The sequence below is a fragment of the Mesoplodon densirostris genome, chromosome 10 (genome assembly GCF_025265405.1).
Source record: "Mesoplodon densirostris isolate mMesDen1 chromosome 10, mMesDen1 primary haplotype, whole genome shotgun sequence".
Taxonomy (NCBI): domain Eukaryota; kingdom Metazoa; phylum Chordata; class Mammalia; order Artiodactyla; family Ziphiidae; genus Mesoplodon; species Mesoplodon densirostris.
This window is the reverse complement of record NC_082670.1, coordinates 88222588-88245252: the sequence shown is the minus strand read 5'-3', so window position 1 is coordinate 88245252 and position 22665 is coordinate 88222588. Positions and strand designations below refer to the sequence as shown.

The following is a 22665-nucleotide window of genomic DNA, read 5'->3' as shown; positions in this document are numbered from 1 at the left end:
TTCCGTGAGAGCAAGGGATTAACTGTTCATCGTTACGTGACCAAGTGTTTCGCATATTTCCTGGCACCTAGTCAATGCTCTGAAAAGAACTGCTGAATGAATATGTGAGTCTTTCTAGTAGAGAAGATCACAAGTCAACAGAAGATTATAATACATTATGGTAAATTATGGTAAATATTATATGGGATATGCCAGGGATGCAGAGGAAGGCATCTATTAGTTTTGGGTGCAGTGGTTTAAGGGAAGACCTCTGGAGTTGGTGATATAACTTGGTTAATGAAGTTGGAGTCAGATGGGGTAGGGAAGGAGTGCTGAGGGCACATTTTAATCAGAGGGATTAATTAGGGTCAAGAGAAGAGTCTACACTGTGGCATTATTAAAATTAGGAAATGGTAACAAAATGATGGATTTGAAATATATGGGATGTGAATGATGATGGTGTGTATGTTGGAAAGGACACTTAAGTAAGAGTCTAGCATGCCTGCATAATGGTATCATTCTCCAAGGAAGGGAATACAAGAAATGGGAGGTACTCTGAACTTTTTCTCTCTGTGTTTTTGATGCTATTTCCTATCTATCATTTCTAGCAGTTCTTCATTGGTGGTTTCAGATCTCCTGCTACCATGTCTTGGAAGAAATGATTTAACTTCTCTAAGGTACTAGGTTCTTCCTCTATAAAATGGGGATAATAACAGTACCTGTATTATAAGGCTGCTGTTGTGAGAATTACAGAAAGTAATACATGTAATACACAGGGTCTGGCACATAGTAAAGACTCAATAATTATAAACTAGTACAATTATCAGTTTTAAACTAGTACTATAACTACTGTCCCATATAGTTGACAAGACCATTGACAGCTGACATGGACGGACTTAGCCTCTCTAATTTGCAGATTAAAGAGAATGAAAATGATACCCAGAAAGAGCCCAAGATGAAAGGTGAACATCATCCGCAAACGCTATGATGAACACATACAGCCTGGCTCAGTTAGCTGCCCTGAGGACTCCTACTGTGTACTCTCTGCTCTTGGATATGGTGACCCCAGTATATTATCATGATAACTTCCCTTTTCACTTGAGCCACTATTGAGAGGGTTGATGAGAACAGGTACCCAGCATAAAGCAATATTAGTGTGTAGGCACCAAAGGAGATCATGAATGATCATTTCTGAGTTGCCACTAGCATGCCATTCTAAATCTGAAGAAATGTGATCTTCCTTTGAATGAGTGTCTGTTTAACCACCCAATCATACCAGCCTAAGTAATATTAGCTGACACTGAATTTGAATCCATTAAGTTTTACCATTAAGTCTTTTAAATGAAGCAATGATGAAAATACCAAATAGTATCAGGGATTATAAATAAAATAGATGCACTGGGGAAGGTGAGAATTTTCTACCAATGTCCTAGCTCAGCTGGTGATCTTGACTCCATCTGGTCTTGTGTAGTTGGTGTCTGAAATTTCCTTTTTATATCCACCCCGCCAATTAAGGACCCTAGGTTCCTTTTATCACTTCCTGGGGTTCACCTATGCAGGGTGGAAGGCTAAGGAGGCCTTAGGACACTGGTGGTTATGACTCCTGTTGGACTATCCGCGTGCAACATGCTAGCTGCTATTCGTGGATCATCTCCACTGGAAGGCAACCAAAAGTATATGAAGACTGTGTTGAGCTATTGTGTAAAGTGCTTTCTCGGCTGGCAGCTGGAGAGATGGGTCCATAGGTGGTAACATATCTCTCTGGCAGTAGTGACAGATAGCCTTTGCTCCAGTGGACCACATTTTTCCTACTCATGTGGTCCTTCTTTTCTCCCTCCCTGGGCTCATGGCATCCATATTAGTTTGGGGGCAAAAAAAAATCCTAATCCTTCAATTTTCTACCTGAGTTTCTGAATGACTTTTGAACTTAAACACTAAATATTATTTGGGCCTCTATTCTCTGGTCAGTGGGTAATTTATATCTTGTTGTTTGGGCTGGGAGTAGGCCCTCAAAAATTCAAGGAGCTTGAGAGGATGGAAGAATACATTATTAATTTTTCAAAATAGTACTCATCTGCATAAATTTCTACATGAGCCTCAGAAGGGGACATAAGTTACCACTTCCTTAGGTGAAGTTATCAGAATCTTCCACATAGAAATGGACCGATACCCTCAGCAGCTTCCAGTGCTATTGCAGAAGGACAGGGCTATAGATTTTCCTAGAAGTGTGAAATGACTCACGAGGCTTGCTCGTTATTCATATGGACAGCACATTAGTGACACAGGACCCTGAAATCGCCTTATCTAGGCTGGAGCCCACCTAGAGGGATGAGGAGCTGACTCAGATTTAGAACATTTTTTCCCCTTTTAGAAAATAAACAAGAATTGATCAAAGGTGCTCTCATACCAGACAAGAACAGGTCTTTGAAAACACCTGAGCTCTTTGTAGATAAATGAAAATCAATGACTTTGTAGCTGTGCTAGGGAAATTTTCTTGTTGATGAATGTGGAATTCTGTGTAACCAACTACATTCCACTAGATAACTGACAAAGATTTGGGATGTGCTACGTGATAATTACAACACACACAACATACACACCATGACAAATGTTTGTGCAGAGAGTTTTGTATTTCTCAAGTGGCTACAAAGATGGGCTTTACAATGGGACTTACTATATTTAGGTCCAAGTATTTGCACTAAATATACTTTCATATTAGGTTTTCCCCCTGGAAAGGACATCAAAATCCTTAGAAGATTTCTTAGATGATGTCTAGATTCATGACCCAATCCTGTTGAGGAAATCCTGTTGTGAATTATATGTCTAAGAACTATAGCTAAATAAAATCACTGTAAGTTGTAATGCATGCGATTTGTATTATGCTCCCCAAACATCCAGTCTCATTACAAAATTTCCTATTTATCTTCTTCCCTTTTGCTGAATGAAATAAAGAAAAGTGGCTAACTAATTGAGTTTGTACGCTATTTATCACTGAGTATGATATATATGTAATTTTCCTCTCCTCCCTCCTTAATACTGGGTATTACTAAACTTTTCATCTCTGCATATATTTGACTGATGAAACATTACATTTCAGGGTTTAATTTACATGTCTTCACTTGAGTGATGTTGAGCACTTTTTCCATGTTTACCAGCCATTCTTTTACTGAAAGAGTGAAGTATTCAAGATACTTTCTTATGCTAAAAAATATAGGTTATGACCTTTTTCTTATACTGTGACACCATTTGATTTATTGAGTTTTATATGTTGTGTATCCATAGGCCTGCATGTGCATAGATATTATCTGTAAGGATGCACAGAAGTCTGGTAACGACAGTTCCCTCTGGCGATTAAGATGCAAGAGGATTAGTAGGAAAGGGGAGGAGAGGGAGGATTACTCTTATTTTGATCCTTTCTTTGCTGTTTTTGGATACATGTATTTGCATTTACATGAGGTTATTACTTTTATATCAAAGAGCAAATTTTTTCCAACAAATTAATTGGCTTATTAACTTGAGAAGAGTAGGAAAATGACTCTGTGAGCCAGAAACCATACATTCCACTGTCTTCCGGGATCAAGGAATTGACATCAATGTGCCAGAGCCAGGTGTGTAATAGGGAGTGGTGAGGCCTGTGGGAAACTGGAGTGTCCCATCAAAGAGAAAGCAAAGTCAATTTTTCCATGACTCTGCTAACCTAAGGAATAGGTCTGATGGTAGTTTCTGCCAGTGGGCTGTCAGTTGGAACTTACTGCCTTAAACTGAAAAAAAAAAGGGACACCCACTCCTAGAGGTATGGGAATATCTGAAGACTGAATTCCCACTCTCTTTATCCTGACAAGGAACAAACAGAGAGACAGCCCTTTTATTAGACAGTCTAAAAAGCTTTGTCAGTTCTTATACACCCTTCTTCTCATTCCACTTACTAATGTACACTTGGATCCCTTACGTACCTAGGCAGGAAGAGGTGTCAAGTAGGGGAGCAAAAGAAAATTTACATAAAATTCAGAAATTGTGCCTGAAAATATCACCATTTTACTAATGATGTTATAAAAGGCCTTCCTGTAACAAGAACAGTAAAATCTCCTTTCAGCAATGCCTCATGATGAAGCCAGTTGAGCTCAGCCTCTGTCTATTAAACAAGCCAGAGTCTGCCTTGAAAGAACAAGGCAAGTTTTAAACAGACGGTAATGAAGGAACCATACATAGACAGCTACTGTGGCGTGTGGCCCTAATCCACTACAGCAATTCGTTATTTTGCTCTTTTATTACGTGTGGACGACAAGTAACAAACGGCAGAACCAAAATAGGTCATCTTCCCTGTCCCCTAAAATGTTAATATGTGTGAATAAAAATAAGGGCTTAAACTTTTCCATACTATATTTCTCTGGAAGGTCTCTAGATGATTTCTGAACTGCAGTTGAGCCTGACGTGTCCCTGAAATATTATAAATCTCATAACTACCAGGACCTGTTGTGCAGTGTTTGGTCAGCCAGTCTTAGGAAAAACACTGAGCTATGGGCAAAGGAATTATCAGTTGGTCTTGGAAGACCTAAAAAGCTTTCCTGGAAACAAAAACAAAAACACAGTCCATATAGTCTAATACCAGCATGGCCTGAAGTCCATTTCATGGAACATTGGGTCTGCAGGCTATGAATAACTGTTACATAGGAGAAGCCTCTGTGATCAAAAATGTTTGGGAAATACTGGACTAAAGTTCTGTAAGTTTCTTGTCTGCAGAACTTCTCAGAGCATTTAATATGCTATACTATTTTAGAAGGCTAAGAAGGGGCTATTATATGCAGTATTTCTCATACATACTTCATGCTATTCTACAGAAAACTGTTGCTGAATTTTGAATTTCCTTCACTTCTCAGACCTTTTTCTCTATCATGACTGTCTCTAGGGAATACAATGGTATGTGGTCAAGAAAATTTTATTATGTATTTCCCAAAGGAGCAATCTTCAGAAGCAATTTTTGTAAAGACTCTGGTACTGGAATCTCAAATAATGCAACTTGAAAAAAAAGTTTCAATCTATGAAATACACTTTATTTTGTTAAAATTAGTTATATGTTGTGAGACCGAATACAAACAAGTTGTTTGGAAAAATGAATGAAGTCATTTTATGGGTAGGTGTTTTAATATTCCTTCTAAGCGTCCACTGTCTTCTCTCTCTCTTTTAACCCTTTCTCTCTGGTTTCTCTTTCCCATGCTCCTTTTTTACATCCCTCTATCTCACTGACTGTGGGTCTCCTTCCCTGTTATTCTGTTTGTTTTCCTGGGTCTGAGTTTTGTGTATCTTTCCTTTTGTCTCTTTTGCTCTTGTCTTGGAAACTAAATCATGATAAGTCAGGAACAAAATATGCTGATATATTGTGGGGGGGTTTTCTTCACGGAAATAGCCAGGAGTATGATGCCTTTTTCATTATATTAACTGTACACTGATGGTTAAAAACAAAATAATCTTGGATTTCCATATCTATCAAACTTAGAAAGTTTTGTGATGTGAGCTGGTCTCTTCCTGCTGCTCTCTGGCTGGTAATCCAGCCTAAGTAGACAAGAAAACCAGGTAAAATTTGCTAGCAATCAGTCACAGAAATAGTCACAAGTTACACTGAATGAGAAGGGAAGGCCTATCAACTTATCATGGAGATTTTTCTTAATTAGATTGGTGCTAAAAATCCACAGTGAATTAAGACCTCCTCTACAAAGCAGTAGTTGTAGTGATTTTTTTTTCACATATTTGTCTAAGTTGGATATACACATAAAGTACATGAGAATAAAATCCTAGAGAAAAATGCATGAAAATCTCCCCATCAAACAGTCATTTTATCCCCCCATGTCTTAAACAATGACACTTCAATCTTTCTCCAAAACTGAAACCATTATTTACAAAAATGTTTCTAATTGCTCAATGACAATGACCTTAGGAAGGGAAATCAAGCAACCGTCTCTAAGACACAGAAAGGGAAGGGGCAGGTATTGCCCAAAGTACTGAATGCTTCTGCAAGTATCCACATGGCCACACTTTCTTTCTCTTCTCACCCAGATATTTTGGCATCTGGCAAGAAAGCCTTTAGAATATAACTTGTGTTTATGTTAGATCCTTGTTTGCCTATGTTTGAGAAATGGGCGCCTTGGAGTCAGACAGCCCAGGCGTATCTTTTGGCTCTGCCACTACTGGCTATCAGATTTCGAGCAATCTTACAGCCAATCTCTGTGCCTCAGTGTCCTGGTGAGTAAAATGGAAATAATAGAAGGCTACACCTTATGAGGTTGGGGTTAGAATTAAATGAATATACACACTTGAAGGACTTGGAAAAGTGGTACACGGTAAGCCTTCAAGAAAATGTTAGCCATTATTTTTATTATTGTTACCATTATTATTACTGTTTATATTCAATTATTTTTAAAGCTTTGAGATTGATACTCTTTTTATGCCACTATAGATCAATTAGAATAATAAAATATAATTTCACAAGCCCCCTAGAAATTCATTTTCATTTGTCTTACATCATCTGCTTGGAAAAATTCTTCCCTTAAATAAATAATTATGTTTGAGTCATCGCCTTCTTGTGTATGAGTATTTTATTTTAAATTTAGTCCCTGGAAAGTAATTGGAGATTACAAAAAGACTGTACATTATATTTTTAGTTGGTCTCAACCAAAGATATTGAGTAAGGTGTCTCCCATCTATTTTGGGTTATAGAAATTAATAAAACACAACATCATGTGAATTCTAGTGTAACAACCTATATTCCCTCAGAGTAGTGCTATGCGCACATCCAACAGTATAATGCTTTCTAAATTATTTGCAAATGACTATGCCAATATTTAAGTTGTTGAGTATGTTTTCTTGGTATTTTCAGTTATTAGGCGACAGAGTATCACTTTTAAACTAGAAGTCCACTCTTTAAAAACCTTTCCAAATATCATGTATTATACTTTTGAATAAGTTGCTAAGGTGATACTGCAAAATTTATGTTCCATTTAAAACAATCTGGTCTCAGATTGTGAATCTTAAAACAATCCAATATAAGTTTTTTAAAAAATCAAGCTGTGCCTCTGTTTTTGGAAACACTATAAAAAGGCAACTGACCTGCCATTTCAGAGAAAAGCAAATAACAGCAACTAGAACACTTACCATGGGAAATGCACTATGTAGAACAGAATATGTTTAGGACAAACGTGATATATGGATTGTCAACTGCTGTCACAGATAGAAACTGGTTTCTATCCATTCTTAAAATGAGAAAGGGAAATGCATGATGTATCATAAATGTGCCAAAGTGGAGGCAATAGTTCGATAAATGGTTGTGTATCCACCCCCTGAAATCCTATGTAGTTATTAACAATAATGTTCTTTAAGAGTATGTATTAAGCTGGAAAATGTTCATATTAAAGGGAACAAGTTATTGATCAGATAGCACTATAACATTTTAGTTCAATAAAATACGTACTTTGTGAGTTTTTCTTTAATGATGGGTTAAACCTCAAAGAACATATACTTATTTTCTTACAAAGTGACGATAATCTCTGAGCAGTAATATTATGGGTGACTTTAATGTATGAATGTACTTCTGTATTCTTCAAAATTCCTATAATGAACATACATTCCTGAAGAAGACTTACCATCATTAATGATATCCAGGGTAAATAGTTTGAAGCAGTTCCCACAAAAGATAGTGGCTAAAATGCCACTGTATTGAATTCATATGAAACAAAACTTCATAAAACAATGTCTGTTTCTAAGCATTATCCACAATTATTAGTAAGATAGGAATTGATACCATCATTTAGTGAGCACTTGAGGAGAACCAGACATTATGCAAAGCACATTATACACATGATTTCCTTAGGTCTCACTACAACTCCATGAAGCAGAAGCAATTATCATTCCCATTTTACAGATGAGGAAACAGGTTAGGAAGCAAATGTGACTTGCCCAAGGTCATTCTATTAGTAACTGGTACAGCTGGGATTCCACTCATGTCTGCCTAATTTCACAGTTCGTGGTCTTAATAACTACACTGGAATTGTTCATTTATATACCCACTTCGTATTTAATTTGCATGTAGAGATCTAGGTCATAAAAAGAGTTTTGATCCAAGTAACACATAGACTTTTCCCACACGTGCCAACGGATTCCAAGATTCTGGAGGAGTAGAATGCTACGGAAATTATAAACAATCAGCATAAGACTATAGAATACTCTATACTTCATTGACTTTTGCTCACAAGACAGACACTAATAGCCTCAACCTACCACACCAAAGGGCTCAGAGTTTCCAAAGTCAAACAAACTTGTTCTGAGACACAAAATGTAAGCACTAGGTGGCTTAACCTCTCACAGAAACTTACAGCCAAATACCATTTTCCCCTCTGCCGGCACAGACAATGCATTGCCTTTGTGTCTTCCACCCAAATCCTGAAGGCAATTCTATTTCTAGATCATAAGTGATAGAAATGAACTGGAAACAAAATGGAGATTTATAGTTAACAGGCTCAATGCTTTCTTTGGCAGAGACTAGGAGAAATCATCATGGTTTTATAATGTTTATTGGCTTCTAGGGCCAAGAGTTGCTTCCTGTAAGAGGATGCAATGGCCTTCCTAGACTAGCTGCCTGCCTTCCCTGCAGCGGAGGTGCCTTACTGTGCTGACTGTGATCTAGAATAAGTAAATTATCATGGTGCAAGTTTCTCAACCTCAGCTCCACTGACACTGGGGGTGGGGTAATACTCTGCTGTGGGAGATGTCCTGTGCATTGCAGGACGGTTAGCAGCTTCCCTGGCTTCTACACATCTGACACCAGGAGCGCCCCTCTAGTCGCAGACACTAATGTCTACACCAAATGGCCCCTGAGAATTGGCCTGATTGAGAACCACTGATCACAGTGTATTCTTAAACCTGGATTTTTCACATAATTTTAAAAACAGCTTGACCTTCCCATGGTACAGAGTGCCCTATGTGCTTGTCCCTCTGGGTGTGGCTGATTGGGCAAAGATCAACAGATGACCCAAGCTGGGTCAATCACATTCAGTCTTTTTGGGGAAGGCATTTAAGACACAGGAAGTGAGTCAAGTATACTTGGGCTATACCATGATGCTGAGTGAGATCAGAGTTGGGACCACAGAAATAAAAGCTTCACACAAATCCCTAAGTTGTGGGAGAGCAAAAGTTAAAATCCTTGAAGAGGGAACCCGTCTACAGAGAGGAGAATGGGGGAAAGAAAGAACAAAAACAAAGAAAACAAGAATGGCAGCTGCCTAAATAGTTTATGAATCCTATGAAGTTTGGCTGAATTGCCTGTAACTGGGTTTCCCAGGATTCCTCTATTTTCTTAAAAAAAAATAATTTCTCCTTTCTTGGTCTAGCTTGTGTGTGTTTCCTTTCTAACCACCTCATAATTCATAATGAAAATACATAACATGAGTCAATCTAGAAGGTGTCCTTCCCCCTCTATATCTAGAGGTAGGATCATGGACCCTAAGTCAAGAGATTTAGGTTCTAATTCCTGCTTTGTGACCTGAGCAAGTGAGTCACTTCTCTGAGCCCTGATTTTCTTATGAAGAATTTGAAGATCAGCTCACATCTGGCTCTAAAATTATGAAAGATAAAGATGGGGAAAGATATCTGTGATACCTTTGAACTTTGGACTCTCTGTTTGACAGGCATATAAAATTGTTTAAAGATGGTGGTGAAGACTTGGTATTAGAGTCAGTTACTTTTGGCTCAAGAATTAGTACAGCTACAGCTTATCAATCATGGGACCAATGGAATAGTGATAAACCCTTCTAAGCCTCAGTTTCCTTCATGTTTAAAATGGGAGGGAAAGTGTATCTGCCCCAGGGGTCCCCGTCTCCAGGTTTTCAAGCCCTTTTCATCCACTCCCATGCTGAACAGATAGGGTTGACTTATATAACCAATATAATACTGTGAAAACAGTGAAGGATAACTTCTGAGCCTCTATCATAAAAGAAAAGGTCACTGTGGCTTCTACATTATTCTCTTAGGACACTCACTCTGGAGGAAGCTGCTGCCATGTTGTGAGGACACCCAGCCCCTTTAGAGAGGTCCATGTGGCAGGAAACAGAGGCCAGCTGCCAACAGTTCTGTGAATGGGCTATCTTAAAACCACCCTCCAGCAACAGTCAAGCCTTCAGATCTTGACAGCAACCACGGAAGGGACCCTAAGCCAGAACCATCCAGCTAAGCTAAATTCCTGATCCATGGAAACAGTGAGATAATGTTTGCCATTTAAAGCTGCTAACTTTGGGGGGGAGGGCATAAATTGTTACATAGTAATAGATAACAAAGATGGGGGTGTTGGGATGAGTAAATAAAATAACGCATGAGAAATGTTTAGGACAGGGTTTGGTACATGGTGAACTCTCAGGGCACTTCTATCTGTTCATGAATGTATGTGAACCCCTAGAGCAGTGCCTGGCATATAGTAAATGCTCATTAAATATGTGTTGAATGAATGTTAGGTATTATTTTTTTCCTACCATTATCATCATTGTCATAATCATACATAATCTCGATCCAAAATCAATTCCCAGATGAGTTGGACCCTCAAAATTATAGACTTGAAAAGATTCCTTTACCTTATCTTCTCTACACAATGGTCAACCAACAGCTATTTGAAAATGCCAAAGCCAGAGAAACAAGAATTCAAACTCTATGCAGAGGGCTGGCATTTGTCTAACTTTGCAGCACTTTGGATGCACCTTCTTCATTATCCTGAACCATATTTAGATGAAAGAAAACATATATATTATGTACAGTAACGACGCAGATGAACTCCTAAGAGAGAGGGGTAAAGCCAGGTACTTACCATCGACACAGGAAGGTCGGTTTCTTGTCGTTCCAGCCACTTTCCCAGGTAGACAGGAACACTTGACTGTTTGTGATCGCTCCTCAATGCGGTTCTTATTACAACATCTGTGCGCAGCGATCACTTCACATGTCCCTCCTTCTGGCAAGAGAGAAAGAATCAGGACACTGATTAGAAATAATTCAGTGGGCATTCAGGCATGTGAGGGTATGTGCGAAGGGGTTGGGGAAAGTGAGAGAAATAAAAGGAAGAGTTTCTATGAGGTACAGTTACTGTGGGAGTCTCTCCCATAACATGTATATATACATGCATACAAGATTATGTACAAGGGATGTCTCATCTTGGAGAAGACAAGCATCACAGCAGTACTCTTTAAATGCAACAAAGAGCACCAATGAAGAGCCCTCAAGAGACAACACTTCCTGGCTGTATATACGGAGAGGCAGTGGAGTAGTGAATGCCTGGAGCTAACACAAAATAAAGATGCTACCAGATTTGAATGCATTATATTTGGGGAGCTCACCCCTGTGTTATCTTTGCATTTAGAATTCTCTGTACTCCTACTAATGATAAGCGACAGACACTACAGGGATACAGGACCTGCAGTGGCAAGAAAACTGCCCAGAAATGAGCTCTCCTTCCCAGCACCTGCTCCTCTCAAGCGGGATGAATAGAAAATCTAGTTGTGCAGTCATTTCCCCAGTCCAGATCTCACCCAAAAGTGATAGAAAGAATCTCTGGAGAACATCATCATGTGCTTTAGATGGAATCTCAAATTACAGACCAAGGCATATGGCTTCACTTAATCGTTACAGGTCAGCCATGCATTCGTCAGAATGTAGTGGCAACTTAGGGTATGCCACTGTCTGCTAGGTTCTTAACAGGTGCTCTACTGGGTGTGTCAAATGTCACTGAGATTCAGTTGGATCTTTCCAGCCTGCAGGACACCAGCTAAGCCAGTTCTCCAGGGACACAAAAGATACTCCAAGTTATCAGAAACCAGGAATTAACTTTCCTAACATCAAGTTTTCAACTCAGGAAGGATGTTTTTCATTTGACAAGAATGGACCCATAACATTTAGGATCCTTGGCATTTAGGATTCAGTTGGCAGTAATTCCTCAAGCATTTATGAAGCAACCACTGTCTACAAATTACTATAAGGGATGTGTATCCAGCCTGTACATGGTGAGCACTTAGGAAACACTGTAAAAAAGGAGCAGAGGGAGGGAAGACAGGAGGCAGGGAAGAATTTAAACACAACACCATCCTATCTTGGGGCACTGGTCTCCTTGCAGGCTATTGTCTGGACATGGCAGGCGTGATCCCTTTTGAGGGTTGCTCTGAAGAACAGTCTCCACCGAACTAGGTACCACCTAGGACAGTCTTCTAGTGGATCTCTGGCTCACTCTCACCTCTTCCATATCTTTTCCCAAATGTTATTTTATTGGAGGCACATTTGACCACCTTACTGAAGTCGTAATTCCCTTAGCCAGTGCGCATGATCTCACTGCACCATCCCCCGTCCCACAACACCCCACCACCAGGGTACCTGTAACTTTCAAATACAGCATATAATTTATTTATTTATTGTACTTATTGTGTGTTCCTCACTGGAATGTAATTTCCTCAAGGACAGGTGTTTGTATTGTCTTCCATTAAACATCGTATCATTATTAGAATTTCAAAAGTACTTTCAGTACATATTTCATTTAAATTGCAAAATTGTTCAAAGATAGAAACAGGATGATTGTTATCTGTACTTTTTAGTGAGGATGCAGACTTAAAGCAGCCTAACGACCTAGCCATAAAACTAATGGTGATAATAATAGTATTATAGGAGCTAACCAGTTATTGACTCTTTACTATGTAACTGACATCATGGTAGATACTGTATAAACATTCAATTTACTATATGCTCTCGAAAGCCCAATGAGCTTATGATTACCTTTTACAGAGGAGGCAACTGAGATCGAGAGCAGCTTAAACACTTGCTCACCTTTTACTTAGCAAGAACCTGGCAGCATCCGGACCAGAATTCAGATCCTCTGACGCCAGATATATGTTCTTTCCCCAGTCCCACCCTGGCACCCATACTGCCATTTCTCTGAAAAGGGACTAGGAATTGACAAGTGCTCCATTTTCATTAAAACCTTGTAAATAAAGTCAGTGACCCCAGACCACATCCTCCTCAGGCTCACGGATGATGGATTTGCACACTGGAAGCCAGAGGTGTTGCTCTAAATAACAAGCTCATCTGGTCTTGACAAGTTGAACTATGGCTCCAATTACACCTGCTGCTCAGGTACACCAATGCGGAGCCCAGAACCAGGTCTCAGAGGACCACAGGACCTTGCCATTTAGAAAGTCTGAATGGCCCTGTCATACCCAAATCTCCTGATTCCCAAGGTTTACACTTGTGACTGACCAACCCCTAGTCAATCAGAGAAATTTAACCTTTCAATCTATTCTAACTACGAAAGCCTAGTCCACTGACTTGTAATGACAAAAAGAAAATTAGATCTTTGATAGGAAAAGGCTCACATCTGCAGTCCTTTGATCAGAAGGCTTCAACTTATGCCTAGTGGGGCTTCATAGATTATCTGAGGGGGCTCAGTTATATCACTGGAGGAAAGGAGAAAGCAACTCTAGATACTTTATTTTTAATATTCAGTACAGTACTTCAATGTTTTATTTAAATGTTTATTTTAACATTCAGTATAATCCTTCAAAGGAGTTCCTCTGCTAAGGAAAAAGTGAAAACAACTGTACTTTGCTGATGATCAGCTCTAAAGCTAATATCAAATGACACGTATTTATTGGAAGGATGGATGACTGAACCAGATGAAAAATGAATTACAAATCTGTCATGGATTATTGCACGATCATTTAACATGGAACTTACAGTTTTTTGAGAAGCTTAGATGTCTTTGCTACGGTAGTGTATAGCAAGCTGGTAAGATATACTCCCCCTCTCCAATTTCTATGTGTTTTTTTAATTTCTTGGCTATATCAGAAGCCCACATTTACTTTGGTCCACCCAGGACATAGTGAGAGGCTGATCAAATTCTGTGAAAAGAAATACAATTCTGGACTTCTATAATAACCACAGGGATAAAACTTTTCAAGACCCTCTGGAAATGACTATAGTCTTATTTACCTATTGGCCTCATCAGCTGGCTGCTTCAAAAAGGAGACTGGAAATCAAAATTTCCCCAGCTTTGGCCCCCATGAAAGGAAAGAGTTAGGTTTGTCATAACCCTTTCTGGGAACTACAAAATTGTTCTTTTAAATCTGTTTTATCTGCATTTTAAGAATTACCCAGTGAACTGTCCTTTCAAAACTAATTGCCGGGCTTCCCTGGTGGCGCAGTGGTTGAGAGTCCACCTGCCGATGCAGGGAACACAGGTTCGTGCCCTGGTCCGGGGGGATCCCACATGCTGCGGAGCGGCTGGGCCCGTGAGCCATGGCCACTGAGCCCGCGCGTCCGGAGCCTGTGCTGCGCAACAGGGGAGGCCGCAGCAGTGAGAGGCCCACGTACCACACAAAAAAACAAAAACAAAAACAAAAAAATACTAACTGCCAAGGTTACTGCAGAATCATAATGATATTTGTCATGTAAGTGTCTTTCAGTCTTTGGTGCCAATGCCAGTCCATTCTAAATTTTGTCTCAATCCAAGTCAAAATGATTTCAAGATGATCTATGGCCTCTCAAAGCAAAGTCATTTAAGTGCTCAGAAAATTGAGCTTTCCTTTCTTGCTTATGGATTTCTGGAAACTCACTTGTTTTCTGGATTTCACTCAGCATCTGTAGATCCAGCAAAGAAGACAGGTGAAGTAACCTACTAGCTAATGGCAGAGAATGTGTCACAAACATAAGCCAGTGTGGAATTTGTCTGTACTATTCAGACTTTCCAGGTTGTTGCTTGTATCACCACTTTGTCTACAGAAAACACACCTAAGGTGAAATATAAGAAACTAGCCTTCTACCCTAAATCTAGCATTGTAAGGGGTCGCATTGTTCTTCCAGATTAGAAGGTAAATACAGTAATTATATGACTAATGCAGGACAATCTGAAAAACTTACATGTGTTAGATGGGCATCAATTTCCCAGTTCTCCCTCCATGCAAATTTTTAAAACAGTGGCATTGCTTCCTGCTCCCCTTGCCCGTGTTCCCCAGGTGGCAATGGGAGAGCTCCCCGCAGGGAAGCTCCCTGGGGCAGCTCTCCACTTCCCCTGTCTGCTCTTTCTTTTGGATTTGTCAGTGCTCTGAGTACATTATCAAAACCGATTTTTAACAGGAAGAGAAAGTTTCTACAAACCCCCCCACCAAAAAAAAAGACAGCATTTCAAGATTATTTCTGGCAGCAGCAACACTCTCTGAGCTGGAAAAGTTAAAAAAAATGCCAAGCCCAATATGCTCCCAGCAATGACCCCTCCTTCCCAATTCAATGCATCACTGTCTTGCCCTGTACAAGTGGGGAAACACAAGAAGATGAACTGCTAAGGATAATATTTCTTTTAAAAAAAGAGTTCCCAAAGATGACAATTACATGTCATGATGGAAAGGGAGGATGAGATTAGGAATGACTGGCAGGCAGATGGCTAAGAACTTGAAGGTTGGCATCCTAAAACAGTTTGCCCCCAAAATGGACATCTAATAGAAACGGCTTATACCAACCTATCTGATTGCTCTGACCTATAAACTGGGTCAACCATTTAAAAATGGGCACTTGTGGGAGATTGCTAAGGTCTAATCCTTTTCATCTGCCAGGGAATTTGACATCCAGTAGTATATTTTGGTATTGATGTTTTCATGTCCATGACCAAGCACAGCCAAGAAATTGGAAATTATCACAACACCAAGTTTTCTGGGAAAGAAGATGCTGGGTGAGATTGTAAAGTTGAAATGGAAGAGAATTATCTTTTTGTTTCTTTTTTTTTAACTTAAGCCTAAACTCTGTATTTTGGGGGGAGGTGGGGTCCTTGTATTCACTATTCAACTCTTCTTTAGGTGGTCTCCTTGAATCAGATGGTAAGTTAGATTTCTCTGCTATATGATCCTACAATCTCACATAATTATCCCATAATAATATTCACAATACATTATATTTTGGCATTTTTAAAGAATATTTCACTTTTCTTATCTGTACAAGAACAGCAAGTTTTCTGTTTTATTACTCTGTTACTGGGCCCATGTCTGGCCTATAGATATTTGTTGAATGAACCTCTTCCCCAAAGACTAGTTTTTGCCCCCGACTGTATGCTCACTTAAGTAAGCCAGACTTTTCTTTTATAGTGCGTCTCCTAATTGGAATGATTGGTTTACTACCTGTCCATCTTGTTGGGCTGGACACTCTTGTGATGGCAGGGACCACATCTTGTTTTACTTCTTTATCCCTAGCGCCTGGCGTAATAGTTGACATTCACACATTCGCTAAATTAGTGAGTCATTAAATGACTGAATGAGGGATAGAAGGAATAAAGGGAAGAAGCAGAGGAGGGAAGAAGGAAGGGAAGGAGTGAGATGGGAGAATGAAAGAGGAAGAAAGGAGAAACTCAGAGAAGAAAAAGAAGAGAAGAAAGACTGATTATAAATTAATCCTCTTTGGGAAACTTTTCCTGAGTATCCATTATGTGATCTTTTCGGAAAATAAACTTGAATGATAAATGTAGCTTTTGCAAGGAAGTGACCTTCTAAAACCCCTTCCAGAAAAATCAACTTGGAACTCTGGTTTGGGGGAGAGCCAAACTGTACAAAGGAAAAGCTTTTCATTCTAAGTGAAATGACTGAAAAATGAAATAGCAATTTAGAGTAACCATAAGGAAACTTCAGTCCTCATTAATAGTTAAGCCAGGATATATCTGCTTATCGTCGAAGCCAACTTTTAGAGGACATGAATAAAATGTGATTAAGGAATGTTAAGATTGACATGATAATACGGATCCTTGCCTTTTCACTTTATTGCAAATGGTTCCTTTCTTTAAAAGCTGTTAAGTGTAAGAAAAAGCACAGGTTTTTGGAGATTCACTTTTGTAGGACTTCTTGATCAAGGCCTTATAAATAGCTCTCTTGGAATCTATTGTAGTGGATGTCAGAAATGCATATTTAGGACTGTGTTAAAAATCCTTTATTGACCCACTGGACTGGAAGGAAACTCCAAGTGTCTTTGCAAATCATTGACAAGAGAGACACTGATGGACCTTTAAGCATGTCTTGGTCAAGGAGGGCAAAATGGCCGCTTGATTTTTTTATGTTTGAGATTAAACAAATTACCATCTCCTCTGTCCTAGGGTTCTGGGGTATATTCAGGATAGACAAATATAGGAAAAAGAAACAACTACTGGGGCAGACAACCATGTTCTAGGCAGTATAGCATAATGAATAAAATAAAATATTGTAGAATCAGGGCCCCAAAGTGCAAGTCTTAAATCAGCTTCCTGTTTTTCTCCATTCTGTCTCAAGGTTCTCCTCCGTAAAATGTGGATAATAATAGAATTAACTTATTAGAGTTGTTTTGAGGACTAAATGGGTATGAGAAATAAATAAGTACAAACTGATTATAATAATACTTGGCTCAAAGTAGGCACTAAACTATATTCTGCTGTTAATAATACTATTGGGATCGTTATCTTTGACTAGATCAGAATTACTTGTGGAAACATATTGGACTCTTTGAAATTTTTTCCCTCTTTTGACCAACATGGACCATTCCCCACACCCATCTCCTTACTCTTACCCCAGGCCAGTGGTGGGGGAACAACATTTAGACCTCACCAGTCCCTTGAGATAAGATTGCTAAAGGTACTGTATACTACAGTAAACTCAACAAGCATCCCCTAGATTTCCCCTTTATAGTTTTTAAAGAAGGAAATGGCTCAAACATTGGATATGTTTGAACTCCTACTGTAGAAATCATTTTTTATAACTGCTCTAACAACATGGAAATATATTTTACTCAAAGATATACCAATGAGGTTACAAGAAGAACATTCTTGAATCTCTACTGATCTTTATATACTACAGAACTTTTACTTGTTTCCAGGCAGGATGCCTTGGATGGCATTAGGGAGGGGAACCCAAGTAATGGTTTGGGTATCAGACTGGCACCGTGCTATTCTCAGATCTGCTGGAGAATTTGTGTTAAAATAAGGCTGAAAATGTAACATCTCCTCCTGTGTATTTTTTGCCCCCAAATTTGTCTGCCTGATCTGGATCTGCTGTCAATCCATTGCAAATTAATGCAATCATTGAAACAGCTTATTGCCCAGTAGGGAAAGCCACTGAAAGGCTGGGTGGGACATTCACCCTGGATGTTGATGTAAGTTTCTGGTAACTAAATCACAGTATCAGTGCCCTTCAGCTTCCCTGGGTTATGATCTCAAATAAATTAATCAAATTCTATTATGGTGATTAGGGAAAGAGTTGGAATAAGGCTTAGAAAGATAGCTGTGTCTACTCTTCCCCTCTGAGGTGCAACATTCTCAATCTAAATCCTGCTAGGATTTCTCCCAACTCTATCCTTACACCGACATCACTCATCCAGCTGGGTGAGAGTTTATCAGGTTTTCCTTTTCTATTGCTAGCCTTCAAGGCTGAGAGCAATATGCAAACAGTTTCTTGAAAAGAAACAGGCAACCCTGTTTTACAGAAGCCACACCTCTATGTATATTAATTTCTTTAAAATTACCTGAAATACTGACACGAAATGTTGATTATATTAATATATAAATGTTATTTGAAATAATCAACATCATTTGAGCTACTAGCTGGGTGACTTGGAGCAAGATGTAACCTCTAAGCCCTGGTCCCTTGTAAGTAAGATGCCAAACTTAAGGAATGTTGTGAGGATTAGAGATTGTGTATCAACAGTAATTAATACACTGGGCAGCACACAGTAGGTCTGCTATAAATAAGAGCTGACATTCTTCTTATTGTTAACCTAAAAAATGAAATCCAGTTTCAAAGACAATACTGGAGACAGTTACATCTGACATGAATTTTGATGGAAGGACAGAATTCTGAAAGGCTGGAAAATGGAGGCATTTACTTTTCAAGCTCCAAGACCCCCTTTCAAATGTCTGAACTGTTTGTGCAATGATGGGTGGTCGAACGTGCTTTCTCCTTTGCATCCCTGCCTCAGCTACTCTTATGTCTTTATTCATTTTTATTGTTTCTTCCTCATATTTATTTAATGGCATACAAGCAGTAATACGCTCTGAAAAGGAAGCCCAATAATAATTATAAACTTTAAAAAATTCTCTTAAAATGAGATTGTTCTATTATCCTGCATGGGTAAGTGTAATGGATGTTAAAAGGAACATGGGTGGTGATGATACACCATCTCCATTATTGAAACGTGAATGGACATCAGGCAATGTGATGACTCAAAATCCATCACCTCTAAACCATAACTGTTTTATGACATTTTTCCTCCAGCGAAACAAAAATACATGTTATGGAACAACATTCCTGAGTTGGCTTAGAAGCAAAGACAAGAAGATCAAGATACAATTTGAGATAATCTAGGGAGAAATGACTGTGAAATACTATTCCCAGAAAGAAACATTTTCACTTTAGGTTCTGATGATCCCTGGTGGGTCCTCTTGCTGAGTCTTAAAGTGATCTTAAATTCTAAGTCCTTACTTTGGTACCCACAGGAGGACCACATGAAAATCCATAGATATTAGCTTTTACTTCCGTCTATGGTCTAATTACTCTCAAACTCCTAAGTGAGTTATCAAGTGTTATGGAAATCTGTTATACAAACACTAAAATTAGCATTTTGCTTGTGTCTATTGAATTCTATAATTAAGGGTTTTGTAAGGCAGTGGTCTCTATGATATCAATGGCTGGGACTTTTCTAAGTCCTAGAGGATCCATGTGTGGTTAAGAGCATAGCATCTGAGACTGGATTTTGGAGCCATATTTAATTGACTGGATTTAAATGCTGCCTGCACCCTTTGTGAGCTGTATTATCTCAGGAAAAACATTTAAGCTTTCTATTCTTAGCTTCCTCATTTGTAAAGTGGGGAAAATAATACTTTCATGATTAGGTTGCTGTGAGGATCAATGAGTAAACACTTGCAGTGCACTTAGAACAGTGCCTGAAGTATAAGAACAAGGCAAGTGTTTGCTATCAAGAGTCTTGCTATTATTAATTTTAGCTGTTGTGGCCATTAGGGCTTCTCAATGACTATCTCTGGCTCTCTTCCTCTGGGCTTATGGTAGTTCCTAGTTCTCCTGTGGGAGGTGGGTCCATACGACTATTTCTGTGTTAAAGGAAGTGATGTGTGACTTACATACCAAGCTTTTACTTCCTTATGGAAGATTCTCCAGGGATCTCTTCCTTCTGGTGTGGTAACCAGAAGTATTTTAGATCAGGGATCAGCAAACTTTTTCTATAAAGGTCCAGGTAGAAAATATTTTTGGTTTTGTTGGTCATCTGATCTCTGTGGCAACTACCAAACTCTGCTGTTGGAATGTGAAAGCAACCACAAACAATACATAAACAAAAGTGTGAGTGTGTGCCAATAAAATACTATGTATGGAAACTGAAACTTGAATTTCATGTAATTTTTAGGTGTCACAAATATTCTCCTTTTGATTTTTCCCCAGCCTTTGAAAAACGTAAAGATCATTCTTAGCTCATGAGCTATAAAAAACAAATGGCGAGCCAGATTTGGCCTTTGGACCATAGTGTGTCCACCCCTATTTTGGTTATTGGCTGCTCCAGCAGTTCTAGTTCCTGGGTAACTCCTCCAAACACAACCCCTCTGATGAACCACAGTGGGCATGTTGCTTGATCAAGAAATAAACCTTCATTGTTTTAAGCCAATGAGAGTTGGGGCTGGTTTGTTATCGCAGCTTAATACAGCCTAATCTGACTAATATATTATTCTTTAAGATTATGAGAATAAAAGAGGTGTATTACCCCCTCAAGTGTGTTTAAATAGGTTCTGTAAATATGTTTAACAATAACTAGGGTGGAACCATTCCAAGGCTTTTACCCAGGAAGTATAGTCTTTCAAATCGATGCCTTCCATGAAGAACTGGAATGAGATACAGCTGCTCAGCTTCCTCCTCTGTGCAAATACATCATCCAAGCCAAGAATCTGGCCCTTGTCCTCTGGGTGTTTTACTGGTTTAGCTGAGAGGTAATCACGAAAGTATATATTTCTTTATATCATGAGATAGTGCCTCTCCTCCACAGCCACAGAGATCAGAAAACACACATTTAGGGGAAAGAAGGCAAACAGAAACTGTGATTTGTGTTACACATTGTAGAAGTCATTAACTATGACTCAGGTAGAAAAACTTATTACTTCTCTTTTTGACAGTGATGACAATTTAATAGTATTTGACTCTACCAAGTTACATAAAGCGTCTGGAGGCACTGAACAGGACTGTTTATCAAGATGATAAACAAAGTTTCATTTCCTTCCTGGCTGCATGGATGTGATCAGAAGTCTAAGGCCATCCAAAATCACTTAGCCTGGCCACCAGGCAGTTGTTAAGCTACTTGGGACCATCTGCACTTGAAATGGGCTTCACTTAATGGATCTGCTGGATCAGGTCAGCACTAAGGAAGGAATGTTTGTGTGAGTACCTAAGCACTGGGGCCCTCAGTGTGGACTTGGGGGCTGAGGGAAGGGCATTAGTCCTACTAAAACCCTGCTCTCTGGGAATCTCATACTCACTAATTTCAAAACATACAGCCAGTTTTGCCTTCTGATTTGGGTAAATCAGGCTGGATAAATTCTCAGCATGCTGGGAATAGAATGAGTTTGTATGGGTGAGTATAATAAAAAAACACTTACAAAATAAGTGTTTGTTCTTAGTATTGTTATCATTATTTTAAACTGTGGGAGTCATTAATGTCATTAGTCAATTCTACTCTGTAGTAGTTCTCTATTCTTTTTACCTGCCCAGCAAACACTCCCACTTCTACTGGTGACTGCTTCCTTGTTTTCCTTATGGAGCCAATGGCCTTGTTCCCCATTCTCAGCTCATGGGGTTTTGAAGTTGTTGGTTCTACCCCTGATCCAGAAGAGGACACAAGACTCAAGACTAGCTTAGTGGATTATGCACTCTCTAGGGACCAAGCGAGTGCTACAAGGGCTGGTACCTAGCTCAAGCTGTACACAGTGAGATCTAATAGTAAAACATTTATTCTTGGGAAAATATAGGGGTTTTTTCCTACAAGTGTTTCCGACGAAAAGATATAAATCTGGAGCTTGCTACTATCTTAGTACTATGACAGAAAAGTGTGCAAATGAATGGAATCAACAAAGAGGGAAGCCAAGTGGAAAAGCGGAGTGCTTCCTGCCATGATTGTTAGTGCTACTTGATATAGCTGTGCCTGAAGCTAGTGGCTGAACTTTAGCCAAAAAACACCTTATTTTAAAATTGAGTTTGAATTATTTTTTCTACTACTTGCAATAAAGAGTCATGAAGTACAGTTATACTAAAGGCATTAAGAAGATTTTCTGCAATTATCTTTTCTTCTTTTCTATAAATTTTATTATATGGAGGACCTTATGGTAGGTACCAAAATTAAACCAGCTATCACCCTATCTAAATGCCACCTCCTGAGGGAAACTTTCTGTAACTTCCCTTATTAGGTCACCCACATCTCCTCCCTTCCATTCCAGACTCTCAGAGCACTGTGACCTTTTCACTTCAGCACATCCACAACTGAAAGTTTACATGTGTTTGTTAAATACTTTTTATCATTGTCTACTTCCTCTAATAAGTAAAAAGCCCTGTGAGGCAGGGACCATATCTGTTGTCAATGATCATGTTATCCTGAGTACCCCGCACAAGAACTAACTGGGCAAAACAA

The 22665-nt window shown here is 39.1% G+C and overlaps 1 protein-coding gene across 1 annotated transcript in view; it reads right to left on the bottom strand.

Moving 5' to 3' along the window:
* TAFA1 (TAFA chemokine like family member 1) overlaps nt 1–22665 on the bottom strand; it is a 487539-nt gene that overhangs the window by 91526 nt on the left and 373348 nt on the right. Inside the window, exon 2 of the mRNA XM_060110896.1 lies at nt 10820–10960. Within this exon, the coding sequence (XP_059966879.1) occupies nt 10820–10960 (141 nt within the window). The remainder of the gene's footprint in view (nt 1–10819; nt 10961–22665) is intronic.